We start from the raw sequence: 21,800 nt of genomic DNA on the forward strand, positions 1-21,800 counted from the left end.
CACATTCTTTGCTTCTCTCCAACTCTTCTGCTCTCATTCTCAAAGACAGCCATCAATTACCCGCAAGCATCTGTCACGTTCATTTGATATTGTTAGGGATTGTCCTTGTTGATCTGAAAGAGGCTTACCCTTCCCATCTCTAAAGCATTTAAACCACAGGGAAACACATTTCTTACTCACTGCTTCACCTATGTACACTTGCACTAACATTCCACAAATCTGTAACTGTTTTTTCTAATTTGAAGCAAAACTTCATGTTAAGGCATTGCTCCATCTTGTACTGATATGAATGCAACAGATGATCAGCACCTGTCTTTGGCAAAGAGTGCAGAAGGGTTGAAGTTTATAAGCAAAGACAGTGTAAGAATTTTGTTGTTTACAAACAAACATTCACAGATGCTGCAGATATCTAACAATAGGTGACCACATTAATTCAAGTGATTCCACGAGATATTTTTGCTGGCAGTTTCAGACAGCCTCACAACCAGTGTCAGAAGTGTGTTGTGGCTAATGATTACTGTCAAATCCAGTGAAGTTATTCTGTTTGTAACTCTTTTTTCCTTCATTTCATGAGACCAACCACTGAACAACTTTTTTCAGGCACAACAAAGTAGCAGGAAGGGTTTAGTGTCAAAATTAGTTGTTCTGTGTAGATCCTGCAAATAAATCTACCTCAAAAATGGCTTCAAACATTGTGCATAATTCATATGATGTGAATTCGATGTTAGTGTATGCAATGCGTGCAATACGAAAAGGAAAAAAGGCTGCTCAAACGTTTTGTGGTTTGATGGACCTTCCTCCTCCTCCCAGCAGGTTCAGCAAGTACATAAAAATACTTTTAGATGTCTTGACGGTTGTATCTAAAGCATCTATGAAACGTACAGCCGAAGAAATAGTAAATATTAGTGGAACAAGGGACATCGCTGTTGCACTTGATCGGACATGGCAACATTGAGGACATCATTCCGTGAGTGGTGTAAGTGCTACTTCTCTGGAGAATGGAAAAGTAGTTGATGCTGAGTGCTTATTTAAGCACTGCCACACATGCCTTGGTAACACTGAAGGACATATTGAACACCAGTGTTCTAAGAATTATGATGTTTACGGTGGAGGTATGGAGTGTGATGGAGCTCTACAAATACTTCACAGAGGTCAGTGCCCATTTATAACATTAGATATATGAAGTACCTAGGCAATGGGGACTCTAAAGCTTTCAATAAAATTAATGAGTTCAATGTTTATGGTGATACATATACATCTACATTTATACTCCGCAAGCCACCCAACAGTGTGTGGCGGAGGGCACTTTATGTGCCACTGTCATTACCTCCCTTTTCTGTTCCAGTCGCGTATGGTTCGCGGGAAGAATGACTGTCTGAAAGCCTCCGTGCGCACTCGAATCTCCCTAATTTTACATTCCTGATCTCCTCGGGAGGTATAAGTAGGGAGAAGCAATATATTCGATACCTCATCCAGAAACGCACCCTCTCGAAACGTGGCGAGCAAGCTACACCGCGATGCAGAGCGCCTCTCTTGCAGAGTCTACCACTTGATTTTGCTAAACATCTCCGTAACGCTATCACGCTTACCAAATAACCCTGTGACGAAACGAGTCGCTCTTCTTTGGATCTTCTCTATCTCCTCTGTCACCCCGACCTATGATCATTCCACTACAAATCGTTCTGTACGCATACTCCCAGATATTTTACAGAAGTAACTGCTACCACTGTTTGTTCCGCTATCATATAATCGTACAATAAAGGATCCTTCTTTCTATGTATTTGCAATACGTTACATTTGTCTATGTTAAGGGTCAGTTATGAGGAGAAAGAAAACTGGCATTCTACGGATCGGAGCGTGGAATGTCAGATCCCTTAATCGGGCCGGTAGGTTAGAAAATTTAAAAAGGGAAATGGATAGGTTAAAGTTAGATATAGTGGGCATTAGAGAAGTTCAGTGGCAGGAGGAACAAGACTTTTGGTCAGGTGATTACAGGGTTATAAATACAAAATCAAATAGAGGTAATGCAGGAGTAGGTTTAATAATGAATAAAAAAATAGGAGTGCGGGTTAGCTACCACAAACAGCATAGTGAACGCATTATTGTGGCCAAGATAGACACAAAGCCCATGCCTACTACAGTAGTACAAGTTGATATGCCAACTAGCTCTGCAGATGAAGAAATTGATGAAATGTATGACGAGATAAAAGAAATTATTCAGGTAGTGAAGGGAGACGAAAATTTAATAGTCATGGGTGACTGGAATTCGTCAGTAGGAAAAGGGAGAGAAGAAAACATAGTAGGTGAATATGGATTGGGGGGAAGAAATGAAAGAGGAAGCCGCCTGGTAGAATTTTGCACAGAGCACAACATAATCATAGCTAACACTTGGTTCAAGAATCATAAAAGAAGGTTGTATACCTAGAAGAATCCTGGAGATACTAAAAGGTATCAGATAGATTATATAACGGTAAGACAGAGATTTAGGAACCAGGTTTTAAATTGTAAGACATTTCCAGGGGCAGATATGGATTCTGACCACAATCTCTTGGTTACGAACTGCAGATTGAAACTGAAGAAACTGCAAAAAGGTGGGAATTTAAGGAGATGGGACCTGGATAAACTGAAAGAACGAGAGGTTGTAGAGAGTTTCAGGGAGAGCATAAGGGAACAATTGACAGGAATGGGGGAAAGAAGTACAGTAGAAGAAGAATGGGTAGCTCTGAGGGATGAAGTAGTGAAAGCAGCAGACGATCAAGTAGGTAAAAAGACGAGGGCTAATAGAAATCCTTGGGTAACAGAAGAAATATTGAATTTAATTGATGAAAGGAGAAAATATAAAAATGCAGTAAGTGAAACAGGCAAAAAGGAATACAAACGTCTCAAAAATGAGATCGACAGGAAGTGCAAAATGGCTAAGCAGGGATGGCTAGAGGGCAAATGTAAGGATGTAGAGGCTTGTCTCATTAGGGGTAAGATAGATACTGCCTACAGGAAAATTAAACAGACCTTTGGAGAGAAGAGAACCACTTGTATGAATATCAAGAGCTCAGATGGGAACCCACTTCTAAGCAAAGAAGGGAAGGCAGAAAGGTGGAAGGAGTATATAGAGGGTTTATGCAAGGGCGATGTACTTGAGGACAATATTATGGAAATGGAAGAGGAAGTAGATGAAGATGAAATGGGACATACGATACTGCGTGAAGAGTTTGACAGAGCACTCAAAGACCTGAGTCGAAACAAGGCCCCGGGAGTAGACAACATTCCATTAGAACTACTGATGGCCTTGGGAGAGCCAGTCCTGACAAAACTCTACCATCTGGTGAGCAAGATGTATGAGACAAGTGAAATACCCTCAGACTTCAAGAAGAATATAATAATTCCAATCCCAAAGAAAGCAGGTGTTGACAGATGTGAAAATTACCGAACTATCAGTTTAATAAGTCACAGCTGCAAAATACTAACGCGAATTCTTTACAGACGAATGGAAAAACTGGTAGAAGCGGACCTCGGGGAAGATCAGTTTGGATTCCGTAGAAATGTTGGAACACGTGAGGCAATACTAACCTTACGACTTATCTTAGAAGAAAGATTAAGAAAAGGCAAACCTACGTTTCTAGCATTTGTAGACTTAGAGAAATGCTTTTGACAATGTTGACTGGAATACTCTCTTTCACATTCTAAAGGTGGCAGGGGTAAAATACAGGGAGCGAAAGGCTATTTACAATTTGTACAGAAACCAGATGGCAGTTATAAGAGTCGAGGGGCATGAAAGGGAAGCAGTGGTTGGGAAGGGAGTGAGACAGGGTTGTAGCCTATCCCCGATGTTATTCAATCTGTATATTGAGCAAGCAGTAAAGGAAACAAAAGAAAAATTCGGAGTAGGTATTAAAATTCATGGAGAAGAAGTAAAAACTTTGAGGTTCGCCGATGACATTGTAATTCTGTCAGAGACAGCAAAGGACTTGGAAGAGCAGTTGAACGGAATGGACAGTGTCTTGAAAGGAGGATATAAGATGAACATCAACAAAAGCAAAACGAGGATAATGGAATGTAGTCGAATTAAGTCGGGTGATGCTGAGGGAATTAGATTAGGAAATGAGACACTTGAAGTAGTGAAGGAGTTTTGCTATTTGGGGAGCAAAATAACTGATGATGGTCGTAGTAGAGAGGATATAAAATGTAGACTGGCAATGGAAAGGAAATCGTTTCTGAAGAAGAGAAATTTGTTAACATCGAGTATAGATTTAAATGTCAGGAAGTCGTTTCTGAAAGTATTTGTATGGAGTGTAGCCATGTATGGAAGTGAAACATGGACGATAACTAGTATGGACAAGAAGAGAATAGAAGCTTTTGAAATGTGGTGCTACAGAAGAATGCTGAAGATAAGGTGGGTAGATCACGTAACTAATGAGGAGGTATTGAATAGGATTGGGAAGAAGAGAAGTTTGTGGCACAACTTGACTAGAAGAAGGGACCGGTTGGTAGGACATGTTTTGAGGCATCAAGGGATGACAAATTTAGCATTGGAGGGCAGCGTGGAGGGTAAAAATCGTAGAAGGAGACCAAGAGATGAATACACTAAGCAGATTCAGAAGGATGTAGGTTGCAGTAGGTACTGGGAGATGAAGAAGCTTGCACAGGATAGAGTAGCATGGAGAGCTGCATCAAACCAGTCTCAGGACTGAAGACCACAACAACAACAACAACAACAACAAGGGTCAGTTGCCACTCCCTGCACCAAGTGCCTATCCTTTGCAGATCTTCATGCATTTCGCTACAATTTTCTAATACTGCAACTTCTCTGTATACTACAGCATTGTCCACAAAAAGCCACATGGAACTTCCGACACTATCTACTAGGTCATTTTTTTTATATATATATATATATATATATATATATATATATATATATATATATATATATATATATATATATATATATATATTTATATATATATATATATATATATTTTGTGAAAAGCAATGGTCCCACAACACTCCCCTATGGCATGCCAGATGTTACTTTAACGTCTGTAGACGTCTCTCAATTGAGAATTACATACTGTGTTCTGTTTGCTAAAAACTCTTCAATCCAGCCACACAGCTGCTCTGATATCCCGTAGGCTCTTACTTTGTTTATCAGGCGACAGTGCGGAACTGTATCTAACGCTTTTCGGAACTCAAGGAAAATAGCATCTACCTGGGAGCCAGTATCTAAATACCTTGGTAACAAAAGTGGAGTGTTGTGGACATGTGCAAAAGGGGATGGGTGCCAGATTGAGGAAGCTACAAAGAGAAAGGAAAGTTGCTAACAGATGGAAAATCTCTGTCTGGCCATGGCAGATTGAGAAACTGAAATAGACCACCTTCAGAGTTACTATGGACTGGCTATTAGAAGAACTGTAACTCTGAATGAAGTTACAGCAATGAGAAAAGCTGTATGGGCCACCTACTTTCATAAGTTGTCCACAGATGACCACACTGTTCACAGACTTTACCCTATAGGAGCAGATTCTTGGTGTGGTTACCAAAAAGTAAAATAAAGTGGTCAAAGATACCATCATGAGCAGTCTCTTCCTGAGCATGTTATGAATGAAATAAAACCAACTTTTAGAAACCTGAGTGACCTTGTTTTGCATAGTAAAAGTCTTCATGGGGGAACTCAGAATACAAATGAAAGTTTCAACCATTGCATATGGGAAAGATTACCCAAGAATGTTTTTGTAAGACTAAATACATTAAAAGCTGGTGTAGTAGATACAGTGATATGTTTCAATGATGGAGTGATAGGAAGCTTGGAAGTTCTGAGAAATTTAGGCATAAAATGTGGCTCTAATATGGAAGATCAATTGCTTGTGTGTGACAGACAAAGGGTGCATGAAACAGAGATTCACTCTTCAAGTTACCAAAGAAGCAAGAAGTGCTAAAAGGAATGCCAAGAGGAAGCTTGATGATGAAGAAAAGAATTTTCAGGAATATGCTGAGGAACAGTTTAATTGGTCTCATATCTTCACAGTTTCCCACAAGTTGTATCTTTCAGAATTCAGGTAAAAATATTTCCTAAAGTTTATAGAGCATTGCTCTAATTTTTTTCTGTAACTTGCAATAGTCCATACTTACGTAGTAGACCAAAGCTTTACTGCAGATTCAACTAAATTATAGAAACAGTAACATTCTTGTTAGGAAAAATTTTAAAAAATTAAAATGTAAGATGTGATACTTTTTTCCTTGTAATATACATAACAGGTGGAATTAAATAGGTCTAGTACATCTGCCATCATGTCATGCATATCTGGTAAAAATTCAGTCTCCGTCAAATGTACAATACTGTATTAAATGGTACTTCAATTTGAGGAAGCATTTTGAAAAAAATTTTTTTAATAACCCTAAGCAGGTTCAAAAATATTCAAAATACTTCTAATATGTTTAGAAAGTGTGCTGCATTACAATGAATCTGTAAAACATACATTATAAACAGTGCCTCTAAGAAATAGGTGTTGATTTTTACTTAATACTGAGCTGTAAAAGTACCCTGTATCCTTAAGACAACTTATGTCAGAAAGTTATCAAACCTAATGAAATGGTGTAGCTTCTATACAAGTTGAACCCGAACTCCGAAAAACTTTCAGAGGTTGTTTGGGGATAGTTTCTGAGGATTTCAGTGTAAGGGACCTGTCTAGTGACTCGTTACAGAATAATTATGTAATTACGATTTATTTGGTACGTTACTCCAATTACCTTTGTTCCTTTGAAACTACATTCAGAACAGTGAGAAGGCACGTAATATTAAAAATCAAAGCCAAGAGACAGTAATGCAATGAACCTCGGATGCAACAGTATTCCCATTTTGGTTGCCGTCACTGTGGGAACAGCTCAACAAAGAATGATGCTCTTCTGTCACTTTCTATGAATCCACATGGTAAGAATACTGTCTGACTACCCGTAAGTAAATCTGTCTGTACCGCTGTGTATCACCATTAATGAACAGCTAACACTGCTGGAAAAATGAATCTGACAGGGGGAGGCCACGATGTCCGGATCATTGATTTGCTTTAAACTTCATACACTTTTAGAAGTCCATTAGGACAACATAGCGTATACATAGTAAGGCATACTACACAGGTAATTTTGAGAAAACTACACGAGAAGTTGTGTGTGTCATTGATGTACCAGTGGTTTGCAACCCTGAGCACAGGCTGACAGTGGTCATCATTTGATCAACATTCAAGCTCTGTAATCAACAGAACACTGAGTCGAGTTGTCCTCTCTCCTTTCTTCTTCTTTTCTTTCCTTCCAATCCTAGTGATATTATTTTGTATATATTAAATTTGAAATGTAATCTGATGGTAGGGCATGCATATATGTATTTCCAAGCACTTTTATTAACTTTCCAATGTTTTTCACTGTTTACTAATTTTTAGTATTACAACAAGTATTGTGCAACTTTACCTCTATAGTAAAGTTAGAAACTTTATCAAGAATCTTGAAACTTGTTCATATTTGATTGACAACGAATCAGAAATTGTTTCTCATAAAGGGCCTATTAAAATATATTCAGTCTAACACTACCAATTTTTGGCACTGAAATTTACAAAAACATTGCATTATGGATAGTCTGCATAGAAATTGTTGGAAGAAATACAAATTTTTCAAAATGTCAACAAGCTTTGTTTTTCCACAGAAACTGTAAAGATTCCTTGTGCATGTGACAACACTGCATTCATTCAATGTAGTCTGTGTTCTTTCAATTTGTTTTCAGTGTATGTACAAATAATATCATCCTACAACTTGTAATGTCGAAAGCACATCCGACGGTTAATCGTACATTACCATCATATTCTGGCATATTTTAACTCACTGTGTTATCGAATAAAGTTATTTACACCTTTATTTATCAATGTTTGACTTGGGCCTTCCGAGCCTGTCACTTATCCTCAAAGCCTGAGTCTGCAGATTGAAGTACACAGATGCAAAGCAGATCTCAGTACTTCACCCGACTGCACGTATAAGGAATTTCAAAAATCACAACAGGCATAAATTTTCAGAAGAATTGTGTGTTTGGTTGTTTACTTGTCAATAATTATAAATATTATGATTGTTGTGATGATAAAAGTTAGAAAACAACCAAATAATACTGGAAATTCTATACAAGTTCATGCAAATATCCATGTCTTTTCATCATATTACCTTTCAAATGTAATATGCATGAAATAATATTACTACTGTTGAAAAAAAAATGAATTTAATAAAATATAAGCGGGACTCTATCCAGCAAACCACTGATTATCGAGCTCAAATGTTAACCACATGACCAAGGTAGCATTGGGGTTACTGTCCCTGATAATACATACAGATAAAACAAATATCGCACTAGACTAATCTGGGACCACTCTGTCGAATGGGCACATTAAATTCCACTTTAAAAATCATTTTACTTGTAACGGTAAACAAACGCTCAATTGGGCTGCCTCTGTCTATGTAAAGAAAAAATGAAATTGCAAATGTAGCTGAAACAGCAGAGAAAATGGGCTTGATGACACACGCTGTATAAGTGAGTGTCTCGAATTTACATTATGAGATACCGGTTGAGGCTGGGTAGGCATTTTGAATGTACTGTCAGTTCCAGTGCACTGCTTGTGCTGTGTGCGAGTGATTGGGCTCACTTCCCCTACACCTATCCTCAACCCGCACAACCCCACAAAGTAGGCAGTGATCGCGTGCTTACACTCCCACTTCCCCTCCGAAAGTGCTAAATCACACTGTGCATACTCTACCTCGTTTACGGCACTGTTAGCCTCGGGAAGCAGAATGTTTGCTGAATGTTTGGTGCACTCTCGCTCTGCATTAATGTGGGTGTTTCTCATTATTTCCCTTCCTTATTTTGGAGTGAGCAAACAGGCCAATTCTCGTTCACTGTGCCATTCGAGTGCGTCTCCCACGACACTAGAAAGGACCGGCAATCCCTACGACTGTTGTCAGTCCTGCTCTCCCAGAAGCACAGAACACACGCGTAGGCTACCTCGGTAAAGTCAATGGAGGTGGAGAGGATACCCAGGAAGACATTAGATGAAAGGGAAGGGAAAAAGACCAACAGAGAGGTGGTCAAAAGAAGTGAAGGGCCGTGAGTAAATGAAAGGAGAAGACTCGATCGAGGTGGAGACGGAGTGACAGAGGGAAGACGGAAGACGACAGAGAGGCTCGTGCTCCGAGCAGACCCGCACGACAGCTGGAAACTGTACACAATAGGATGACGACAGGAACAAAAATAAATGAGCATAAGAAATAAAACGGTATGCAGTTATGTTACTACAAAACTTCTCCGGCATATAAATCCCAATATTCTCATCAGACCTGTAGCCAACTACCGTGCCGTACCTTCAATTAGTGTCGGGAGGTGGCGGTGAGAAACCTCCGGCCCAGTTTTCTGCAGCTTACAAAAGGGCTGCCATTCACACTATACATCAATCGGGCAAACAGAGTTGTCACCTGAAGGTGCCGGACACGTGTGCTGTGAAATATTCTGGCAAGGCGACTGTACGATCCATCCAGAGACCCGACAAGAATATTATGCGGAAAGCGATTACACTTTTACGAGGCACCCGAAACCACGTGCGACCGGTGCCGTAATACTCTCAAAAATATCTCCGAACGACCTCCGACTGTCGCCCGAGTTCGGGTGCACCCCGTACGGAACGGAGAGTGTGGGACGTGACGTACACGTGAACCTCTTGGCAGCCCAGTGGCGGCCGGCGGTCTCGAGCACCCAGGCCTGCGTGGGGTCGGCCAGCAGGAAGGAGTTGTGGTAGGTGAAGCCGGGGTCCGAGTCCGAGCAGGGCCCGCCCTGCCCGTGCCGCTCCAGCAGCCGCGTCACCACCTCCACCGCCTCCTCCGCCGTCGTCGCACGCTCCAGGGCCAGCCTGCGACACAGTGACGTATTTATTCTAAACGAGTGCTCGAACCCGATAGTAGTGTTACGTCTGCAGACTTCGTATGACGACAAATACTGTGAATCCTTCCTTCCTTGCTGGTGACCTTTATCCAGTCAATGACAGATCACAACATATAAAGAATATCTACAATTTCACAAAGAACCAACTGTACCTGTCTACAGGCTGTTATTTCAAAGTGGATGACACTCTCAAAGGCATTTTAAAGCCACTGTCAGCTCCGACCAGGGAGGAATCCACATATCCCTTAAAAAGTGGCAGAATGGGATACGTCACAATGAAATTACTGATACCGGGACTAACGACTGACGTGATCGTATCGTCACGGATTTCTTTATGTATCCTATAAGTAGTTACTAACTGATTCACTTCTATTTCCACTTGAATATGAACGTCATATCTACTTTAGTGTAGTTTCTGGGATTGGCTAATAATATTTTCACCACAAAAAGCTTGTACTTATAAGAATCTACAACAAACACAGTCACTGAAAACATTACCAATGAAAATCTTACAGTAATTACAATGTAATTAATAAATATTGTGAAGACATTACTTAAATATACTAGCTCAATCATTTTTGTGTTAAAAATGTAACTTAGGAAAAATTATGCCAGATTTTTCTTTCAATATCACACGATGTATCAAACTTTTGATAAAAGTTCTCAGTTGCAACTTTCTTTATGCAATCACCTCAATAACGATGTGTAAAAACTGTTAATTTTATTACTTTAATAAGAGTGGTGTCCCTCAAACCATCCAGAGACTGTTGTATTTGTGAAGCGTTTGGACAGTCTTCTGTGGATTCATTATGAGTTTTGTGCAACTTTGAACTGTATGTATCATGGAAGTCAATACAATGTGTAACTGAAGATTTTCATAAAGATTTCATACTTATTTGGAATAATAAACAAAACGTGGAATGAAATCAGCTGTTGGCTTACTGACAGCTAATGACAAACACAGGAAACAGTTAATTCAACTCCCAAAGTTAAGCAAATTTCCACAAAATGCCAGTTGCAATTTAACATTCGATGCTGCTAACTCTCAGTGATGTACTTCAGTTTGTTCCGATAAGATTACCTGTAATGTCAACTTGTAGCTACTTGGATAATTTAATTATTTCAACATATAACCAGGTGGTTACATCAGACCACTTTGCTTCTAGTATAACTGTATAGGTGAATGTGAATCAAATGTTGAAGTATTTGCACATTATGTATGTCAGGTGGGACACGGGAATCAACCCAGTATTTACCTCGGTGGATGTGAAAAACCACCTACAAATCACACTGAAGCTGGTTGGCACTCTGCCTTCATTTTTCATGTGCACAGCAAATTCAATCCGTGGATGGCAAGCATCCCAATGTCCGGGAGTGCACACTTTAACACATTTGTGTATATGGGTGGGTTACATAAAGACTTGGGATGCAAGCAGTAATTTAACACAGTTACAAAGTGATACAAATTCATAAATTAGTAATTCCAACAGGATGTAATACACATCTGCAGACCTCACTACAATTTGAAAATAACTTCCTCCAAATGTCCCCATTTCCACGGATGCACTGCTGGAGCGATCACCGTAAGGCTTCCCTAATAAAACTTTAGCACTTCCTACAGAATGGTGCTTATTTCACAACAAATGGTAGTCTAAGTTTGTCAACTGTCTCCAAGTCACTGGCAAATATTCTTTCCTACACAATCCCTGTGGAAGTAATACAGAGTGTTAAATCTGGGGAAAGAGACAAAGGACAGCCACCTTGCCTCGCCAAAGTGGGATACTGCACAGTTAGGCAACGTTTAAGTACAGCCACATTTTGGCACTTGAGATAGTTTTTGCACCACCCTGCTGAAACCAAATGTTATTCAGCATTTTACTTAATAACATATCCAGTCACAAAAATGTCAAAGATTAGACATCAACAGTAGTTGGAGAAATATGGTTCTCAGTTAATCATTGCAAGTGCATCAGCGCAAATGGTGAGTGTTTTGCTTGCCAGTTTTTCTTAACTCTCAAATCACTTGCAGTTTGTACAGTTGAAACTTCAAATCACCTAGTAAGTGTCTCAGAAAATGTCACGACATTTGTAATACTTGTGCATGTTGCCCTGGCAAGTGCCTGGTACTACATTCAACTGACACGTTCAGTTCATTCCAGGTTCCCACGTGTTCGAACCCACGTTCCCTGACCTTGTGACTGCCAGTTAAGAATTCTACCACTGGCATTCTACTGTCTCAGCCACGTGACAATACTGCGCATCTCACGTACAACCAAAGGGCACTCATTACTGTTCTGTCCCAATCCCTGCCGAGCCTCTGCGAGAGGACTAGTCCACATAAACGCTTCCGCTGCCACAACTCGAGTCTGTACAGCATGTCAAATGTCCAATTCTCTCCCATTTGGCAATATATGCATGCACAGCATTCCACTTGTCTTTCATTAGGACTGACAACTGCAACAGTTAGATACAATATGCTATAGTGCAGCACATCAGGAGTGACCATAATGAAGAGCTCAATACATTACCTACAAAACAATTACCTATATAAACGATTTGGGAGCCAATCTGAGCAGCCATCTTAGGTCGTTTGCAGATGACGCTGTCATTTATCAACTAATAAAGTCATCAGAGGATCAAAACAAATTGCAAAATGATTTAGAAAAGATATCTGAATGGTGCAAAAATTGGCAGTTGACCCCAAATAACGAAAAGTGTGAGGTCACCCACATGACTTCGGTTACACGATCAGTCAAATCTAAGGGCCGTAAATTCGACTAAATATCTAGGAACTACAATTACGAACAACTTAAATTGGAAGGAACACACAGAAAATGTTGTGCGGAAGGCTAACCAAAGACTGTATTTTATTTGCAGGACACTTAGAAAATGTAACAGATCTACTAAGGAGACTGCCTACACTACGCTTGTCCGTCCTCTTTTAGATTACTGCTGCGAGGTGTGGGATCGTTACCAGATAGGACTGACGGAATACATCGAAAAAGTTCAAAGAAGGGCAGCACATTTTATATTATCGCGAAATATGGGGGAGTGTGTCACTAGACTTACTGTCAAATATATAAGTTTATATTTTTTACCCATTTACACAGTTTGTTTACGTACGAATATGACGTGGTTTATTACTATTCAGATAATGTTCAGCTGAAAATACAAGAATTAAAATTGGATGTTACAAAAAACTTTTATTTCCTGTTTTAAAAAAATTTGTGGCAATTTTTTACAGTAAACACAACCAAATTATGATATGAAATGAACAAATGTTAGTAAAACGTATTCAATATTTGCATCTGAAATTAAAAAAAGCATTAAGATTTGTTGCAATTGTAAAATTTTAAATTTTTCTGATGTAAACATCATACATTTCATGATTTTGTGCCATTAAAAATTTGTAGGTGTAAATAAGGAAGATTGGAGTTTAACATACTGTCAACAGCTTAGGTTTCGAAAAGGATGGGGAAGGAAATTGGCTGTGTCTTTTTCAAAGGAACTGTGCCAGCCAGCATTTGCCTGGAGTGATTTAGGGAAATGACGAGAAAACTAAACCTGGATGGCTGGATGGGGATTTTAACCATCATCCTGAATGCAAGTCCAGTGTGTTGACCACTGTGTCACTTCAGTCTATAGCTATACTTGTAAAATACTGCCTGTTACAAAATGTAAACAACTGGGTACTTGAACACAAGAGTGTGTGTGCCAGTTGCTGCTTGTCAGTAGAATGTGTTAATCAGATTCTATTCTGGACAAGATCTGTACGCGAGGTTCTAAAAAAGTTTCCCTAATGCTCATCAAAACTGAAGTTGAAATTCTAAAAAGAAAAATGTGTTAGAGTTTTACTTTAAACATCAGTTATTTATCACACATCCAAACAGAATCAAGGCGAATTTACAATTAAACATAATATTCAGTACACCTGCATGACCTTTTCTTAGTAAAACAAAAGGTGCACCTACTTTTAGTATTAATGGCATCAATGAATTTAAAAATTCAGTGGAGTAACACACTGCTTCCTCTCTAAGATGGAATCATCAAAGTAATATATTTGTGTTGGGGCCTCATGCTCAGACAGACCCTTGTCATTTATTTTATTGGCTTGTCATTAGCAGGTGACAACATGCACTGGTGTCCAAAATTAAAGTAACAAATGGAAATTTTTGCAAGGCTGCACTTTTTTTGCACAAAACAGTATTAACAGATGATAGTAAAAACAATATAAAGAATACAGAACGTAAGCTACTGCAATATGCATAGCGGCAGACAAAAATGTTCTTTGTTTTTTTCCAACATAACAGGTTTGGACACACATTCCAACAACTGATTAATGTACTCAGTATGGGGTGTGACCACCTCTGGTAGCAACACAGGGCTGACGACGGGAAGTGCTGTGAATGATATCAGTCTCATGTTGAGGCAATAATGCCCACTCTTTCTGCAGAGCTGCTCGCAAGGGGATGGTTGGTGGATGCTGATGTGATGAAACCTGTCTCTTTAATCTCTGCAGTGCATCCCAGATGTGCTCTATGGGATACAAATTGGAAGAGTGAGCAGGCCAAGTTGTGCATGCAATATCTTCCGTTTCCAAGAAAACTTCAACCACCCGTGCTCTATGAGGTCGAGCATTATTGTCCATCCATACAAAGTCTGGGTCCAAAGCACCTCACAACAACCACACACAATGTACCAAGATCTCGTCACAATACCTGACAGCCGTTAAACCTTACCGATTCACCTGAACAATTTCACGAAGAGCTGTTCGAGTGGTCAGCATAATCCCCGTGCACACCATTAGGGACCCGCCTCGATATCGGTCTCCTTCCACAAATTTTGGTTCCTGAAATAGTGTTCCATGTCCATTACAGATGTGAATCCATTGAGAATCACAGTTCAGACAAGATCGGAATTCATCTGTGTGAAGACATTGGCCTACTGTTCGAACGTGCAGGTGACATGTTGGAAACTCCTTCTGTGAAGGCAGGTCAGAGGTACAAATACAGCAAGTCTCCAACAATAAAGGCCACTCTGGCAAAGTCTTCTGTACACCATTTGCGTCGGTACAACACGTCCAGTGGATGCTGAAAGGTGAGACACCAGTTGCCGTGCAATACTAAGGTAGTACTGTTGCGCCCTTACAGCCAAATAATTGTCTTCTCTTTGTGATGTCACATGTGGTCAGCCCTGTCCCGGTCTTTGGCATACAGTTTCCATCTCTACAAACTGTCACCACATCCCAGAAACAACAGAGCAATTCACATTAAGCCATCGGGCCGCATCAGTTTGCGAATGTCTTGCTTCCATTCTTCCTATGGCTTTCCACTGCTCTGTGCCATACTGCACTGTCTTTGACAGTGACTGGATGTGCGAGTACCCAACAAATACTACCCTGTTTGATGGGGGGCCTGATGTCATCGGTAGCGTGATTGTCCGTTGACCAGGATGCCACGTTCCGTGCAGAGCATGATTGTAATGACATCTGTTGACAGTTGGTATGTTTGTATCGCGACGACACAAGACGGGGAAATAGTGGTTTGTTGCCTTAATTTTGGACACCAGTGTAGCTTTTCCCTTAACCCACGCAAGTGCCTTACTTGACATGTTGTGAATATCCATATCTGCTTTGTAAATTCATCTGAAATACTTGGTACCACCATTTCTTGCTTGAAAATAGCGATTTCCCATTTTGAGTAAATTATTAGCAAAAGCATATTATGTTGTCCAGAAATAAGTGTCTCATATCTAGTTTTAAGTTCCAATTTTATCGTATTTGGTCACAGGTATGATCTTTCCAAAGCTGCCTTGACTTCATCTGCTCTTATCCATCTCATGATTAATGATAAGATTTGATGGAAGTCTCCAGAGAAAAAACTTGTGCAGCCACCAATATAGTTGTCCTAGTAACGCAAATCTCACACTGTTCTATGTGATAATTCAATGTGTATTTTATGGGACATCCAAAACTCATCCTAAACATTTTAAGTGAAATCTTGCATCAATTTACCAGTATTAATTTGCTCTGATACATTACAGATTCTGTAGAAGTTGTCACTGTAAAAGTTCAGAGAGACATTTAAATGTAGGATAAGCAGCTAGGCTCCTTTTAAAAGTGTGGCTGCAATGCCAGAAAATGACACAGTGAGTGTAATTTTTCCACCAGATGAGACTTTTGCAGGTGTTAGATTAATTATAAATGTCCTGCAATTCCTCCAGACCGGGTCAATTTTCGACCGACAACATTACAAAATCAGATTTTCTTTTTTTTTGCACTGCATTCAAACAACAATTATCTGTAAAATATAGGAATGATCTTACTTTGTTTCTCACAAACACTCTGTAGTGGGTGATGTGTTTACCCTGCTGGTCATCCAAAATACAACACCAAGAACGACAGAAGGTATAACAGGCAAAGTTTTACAAAGATGAAGTGATTGAAAATACAGTCCTGTTGAAGTGAGGAAGTTGATGAAATCAGTACTGAAGTGTTGCTGCCACTGCTGGCTACAACCACTGCTACACGGCTCACCACTGAATTGAAGAGGCTATACCATGACGTCCGTTGTGTTTTTTTTTTTTTTTTTTTTTTTTTTTTTTTTTTTTTTTTTTTTTTTTTTTTTTTTTTTTTTTTTTTTTTTTTTTTTGTTTTAGGGCGCAAAACTGCTATGGTCATTAGCGCAAACCATTGTGTTGTTGTATTGTAAGGCAACACGTATACCGTGTGTATATGTATACGTGTATGTCGTCGTCGTCATTTCTTCTTTCCCTCGTTGACATCACAGCATGAGAAATGTTTATGCTAGTGTTTACCTATATGTAGTCGACAATACACAACTACACGGCCACAATATCACCCGATTCTGGAATACCTAGCTTAATATAGTATAAAGATAGCGTGTTTCAATGCTGCGTTATTTAAGTGTGATATTATTCTTCACTTAACCTTTGAGACTTTAAGAACCAGCTACTCTTGATCAGGTCCAAAACTCTACTTTTAACGAGAGCACTTGCATCAGTCTGTCACAATATTAATAATACGTAAGGCTCTACACCACTATAAGAAAATATCACTGTTCATGAAATAACAAAATATATGAATAAACTACTTTATATTCTTCCTTTTTATTTAATCAAATGCTTTAAAATGTTTATTTCGTACCCACAAATCATCCACACCTTTATGTAGAGTGCAAACGTGTGCATGAAAAAAAATACACTGTTTCTGCTGATAACGATGTATGAGCTTTTGGGTTGCTAGGCTACTTCAATCAACAGTATTTATATTGGATTTTGAATTTATTTATTTATTTATTTATTTATATTGGATTATGATCTTTCTATCCAAACTTATGTCATCCACAATGGCTCATCAAATATTCTACCCTTTTGCGATAATTATGAATTCGTGTAAATTGTATTTTCGTGAGTTTAAAGCAAACCATCGGCGGCGCGAAAGCAGTGTTGATACTGCGACACACTTGTGATGCTTACTAGCCTGTCACGAAATTGACCTGCATACATCTACAACCAATTTCAAGGTCATAATTCGCCCTACACAATTGTGTGCAATTGAACTTTGTCCAATCAATTATTTCTGAAGTTGTAATCACTAATCCCGACACTGACCATCCGTAATTGCACAATTAACACACCTTTCTTGACTTTCTAACAAGGGAACCTCCCCATCGCACCCCCCTCAGATTTAATTATAAGTTGGCACAGTGGATAGGCCTTGCAAAACTGAACACAGATCAATTGAGAAAACAGGAAGAAGTTGTGTGGAACTATGAAAAAAATTAGTGAAATATACAAACTGAGTAGTCCATATGCAAGATAGGCAACATCAAGGAGAATGTGAGCACAGGAGCGCCGTGGTCCCGTGGTTAGTGTGAGTAGCTGCGGAACGAGAGGTCCTTGGTTCAAGTCTTCCCTCGATTGAAAATTTTACATTCTTTATTTTCGGAAAGTTATGATCTGTCCATTCGTTCATTGACGTCTCTGTTCACTGTAATAAGTTTAGTGCCTGTGTTTTGTAACCGCACCGCAAAACCGTGCGATTAGTAGACAAAAGGACGTGCCTCTCCAATGCGAACTGAAAACATTTGATCACAAGGTCATAGTTCAACCGATTGCTCCACAGGAAAACACATCTGATATATTCTATACGACACTGGTGACGGCATGTGCGTCACATGACAGGAATATGTTGTCGACCCACCTTACTTGTACACTTAGCGAATGGGTAAAAAGATTCTTCTACCTTGCCCGATTTAGGTTTTCTTGTGGATGTGATAATCACTCCCAAAAAAGTGATGAAAACATAAGAGTTTGTCACAAACTGAAAATAAAAAATTAAACTTTTCACGCGAGGGAAGACTTGAACCTAGGACCTCTCGTTCCATAGCTGCTCTCGCTAACCACGAGACCACAGAGCTCCTTGACTCTCATTATCCTTGATGTTGCCTATCTTCGCATGGACTACTCAGTTTGTATATTTTACTAATTTTTTTCATAGTTCCACAAAACTTCTTCCTGTTTTCTCGATTGATCTGTTTTCAGTTTTTCAAGGCCTATCCACTGTGCCAACCTATAACTAAATCTGAGGGGGGGTGTGATGGGGAGGTTCCCTTGTAAGAGTAAACGACTGATGTCACGTCATCTACATAGTTATTAAAATATTATTCCAAATGATCTCCAACATTTATCGTCATTATATTTTAACGGTAATCAGAAAAAAATATGATTATTGGAAAGTAACACATAACAGATCGCAAATCACACGTAACTAAATGACAGATTTGCATAGCACCAGGACTTAATCACACAAAACTATATAAAGAAATCCTGCAAATCTCAATTTCTCTATACCAACTGACAGATACAAATAAGATATTCAAGACCTCATAGATCAATCCCGACCTGTAATGCTATACGGCCATGTAATGTTGTAAGGCTATGAATGTGCTGTTGGGGTACAGCAGTCCACACTGCTTCCTCATATTGCCAAAGTTGATAAGGTGTAGCAGCAGGTGCAGTATCCTGGGCAATTTGTTCCGCAGTCATCAACCAGATGTTTTTGATAGGCAAGAGATCGGGAGAACAGCTGAGGCAGCAAGCACTCCAATGGGTGACGAAGAAGTCTCTAACAATGCACGCCACATGTGAATGCATATTAGCCTCCAAGAAAGTACAGGAGGATTACAGACTCCGACACTTCACTTCAGACATGTAATGCTGGCCGGTCAGTGAACCGGCAATGCGTACTAAGGGGGTGCGAGAGTGGAATCCGATATCGACCCAAACTATAATACAGGCTGCAGGACTAATGCATAAGCCAACAGCTCAATTGTGTCTCACCAGTGTCTCCAGATACTAATCCAACCCATGGGCTGGCACAGGGAGAATCGGGATTCGTGGGTAAAAATAATGTCATTCCATTTGGTAGTCCAAGTCCATTACTGCCAGTGCAAGCACCTGTGGTGTCACCTCGGTGGTAAACGCAGCAATGGACGCTTCACAGACCGTCCACTCTGCAGCAAATGACGTCAAACGGTACACACTGACACTGCTTGGTGAGCAATAGACTGAATTTGTTTTGATACGGTTTGTGATATGGAAGAGCGATCCATCACTGCATGAACACAGTACCAGGTGTGGAAGTATGAAACTGGAATTTCCCTATAGATGCTGTTAGCCCTCAGTGTAGGGGCCGTCAGACCTGATCTGCAGTGCCCGCTCCATACATCGGTATCTATTTCAAAACCGTAAATATGTCTAGTTTTGTACCTACAAACTATGATTTGCAGGCAGCATTGGTTTTCCGTTGTCATTTTAAGAAAACTGTTGTAGAATTGCATTGAACGATTGTCGATGCTTTCAGTGAACGTGCTCTCGGGAAAACAGTGTTTCGAGCAGTTCAAAAAAATCAAAGTGATGAATTTGACACGAGAAACGACAAGCGCAGGGAACCACCGAAAAAGTTTGAAGACAATGAATTTCAGGCCTTATTGGATGAAGATGGCACTCAAACTCAACACGAGCTCACAGAACAATTGACTGTGACACAGAAAGCTGTTTCTCTGGGAGAGGTGCAGAAAGTGGGAAAATGGGATCCGTGTGAAATGAATGGAAGACAGCATGCAAATTGAAAGACCACTTGTGAAATGCTGCTCGCCAGATACATAATAAAGTCATTTCTCCATCAAATAGTGACAGATGATGAAAAATGGACAGATTTTTAGAATCCTAACCGTCGTAAATCTTGGGTGAATCCAGGCAAACCATTAACATCCACTGCAAGACGAAATCGCTTTGGAAAGAAAACAATGCCCTGTTTGGTGGGTTCAGAAGTGTGTCATTTATTATGAGCTGCTAAAACCTAGTGAAACCATTAACACTGATTGCTACTGACAGCAAACGATTCATTTAAATCTAACATTACACAAAAGATGACCCGAATATGGAAAAAGGCAACACAAAGTCATATTGTTCCACGATAATGCCCCACCACACACAGCAAAACAGGTCAGGGGAATGACTGAGGCGTTCAGTTGGGAAATACTAGGGCATGTGGCTTATTCACCAGACTTGGCTCCTTCTGATTATCATCTATTTGCATCACTAGGACACACTCTCACTGAACAATGCTACAATTCGTATGAAAATGTACGAAAATGGCTCGCTGACTGGTTCACTTCAAAAGACGACCTGTTTATTTGGCGTGGCATTCATAGCCTGCCGGAGAGGCGGGAGAAATGTATAAATAGCAATGGATATTATTTTAAATAAAATATTGTTTATGATTTTCAAACAACAGACATGTAATTATTGCAACCAAATTCCAGTTTCATACTTCCACATTTGGTATGCCCATCACGAGCTGTAGCGGTGCAACAAGATGGGTGCAACTGGTCCTGTCAGTCTCTTGTTCCTTCTTGCATCCAGAGATTACAGACCTGCATCACAGTAGCTCGGTTCTGTCCGAGACGATCACTGATTTCTCTGAAGGATAATCCGCAATCCATGCAGGAATCTATTCTTTCTTGATTGAAATACAAAACGTACTCTAATGGCACTCAATGTCTTCTACGAGGGATACTGAAGCTGCTTCTGTAACATAACCACACAAAAGAACAATTCCAGTACATCCAAAGACCATCTGTTGCCCTTTTACACAGTGCTCGCAGGTGATGCTATTGCCGGCTGTGATGTGCACCTTCACTGAAATGTTGATGGTGTGCATCTCTCATTGTTGCAAATGCATGACACAAGTTTCACCTAATTTGGATGCTTCGTCGCGGGTGCTGCAGTTTGGGTGTTACAGATTTACCTGCTGGAGATTCAACATTTTTATTCAGTTCAAGTAAAGTCTCATCAAACACAATTTGGTCATAATCTGTACAGTCCGAAGACAGTTGTCTTCATGTATGACGCAGTATTTCTTTGTCCATGCTTCTGTGACGATTTTGCCTTAGAAGAGTCGGGCCAGTAATTGCAGAAAACAATAGCAAATAACTGAGCGATTTAGCTTAAAGCATACGGCAGCTTCAGATAGCATACTTTGTCAATGAAAATCATATTCTGGTAGACTCACTGCTTCGCAAGCTCCTCGGAAGATATCATTAAGTCATACCTTGCACTGTGTGTAGGCATGCAAGATGAAAACTTAACAATGTGGAGTAACAGTCTCGAGTGAAAGCATTCACTGTCGTCAGGGTGAACAACATATATCATGTCATTCTAATGTCAGTGTGGCCTCATGCGATAGTCGGACGACTTCTGGCCGATCACCGCTAGGTAGCAAAGGTATTGTTTTCAGAGTCTGGGGACTGTAATTTGACAT

General features: G+C 39.9%; 1 protein-coding gene across 1 annotated transcript in view; it reads right to left on the reverse strand.

The window, feature by feature from the left end:
• LOC124553867 (secernin-2) overlaps positions 1-21,800 on the reverse strand; it is a 119,747-nt gene that overhangs the window by 47,382 nt on the left and 50,565 nt on the right. Inside the window, exon 4 of the mRNA XM_047127868.1 lies at positions 9,721-9,920. Within this exon, the coding sequence (XP_046983824.1) occupies positions 9,721-9,920 (200 nt within the window). The remainder of the gene's footprint in view (positions 1-9,720; positions 9,921-21,800) is intronic.

This window comes from Schistocerca americana, chromosome 11 (assembly GCF_021461395.2).
Source record: "Schistocerca americana isolate TAMUIC-IGC-003095 chromosome 11, iqSchAmer2.1, whole genome shotgun sequence".
NCBI lineage: Eukaryota > Metazoa > Arthropoda > Insecta > Orthoptera > Acrididae > Schistocerca > Schistocerca americana.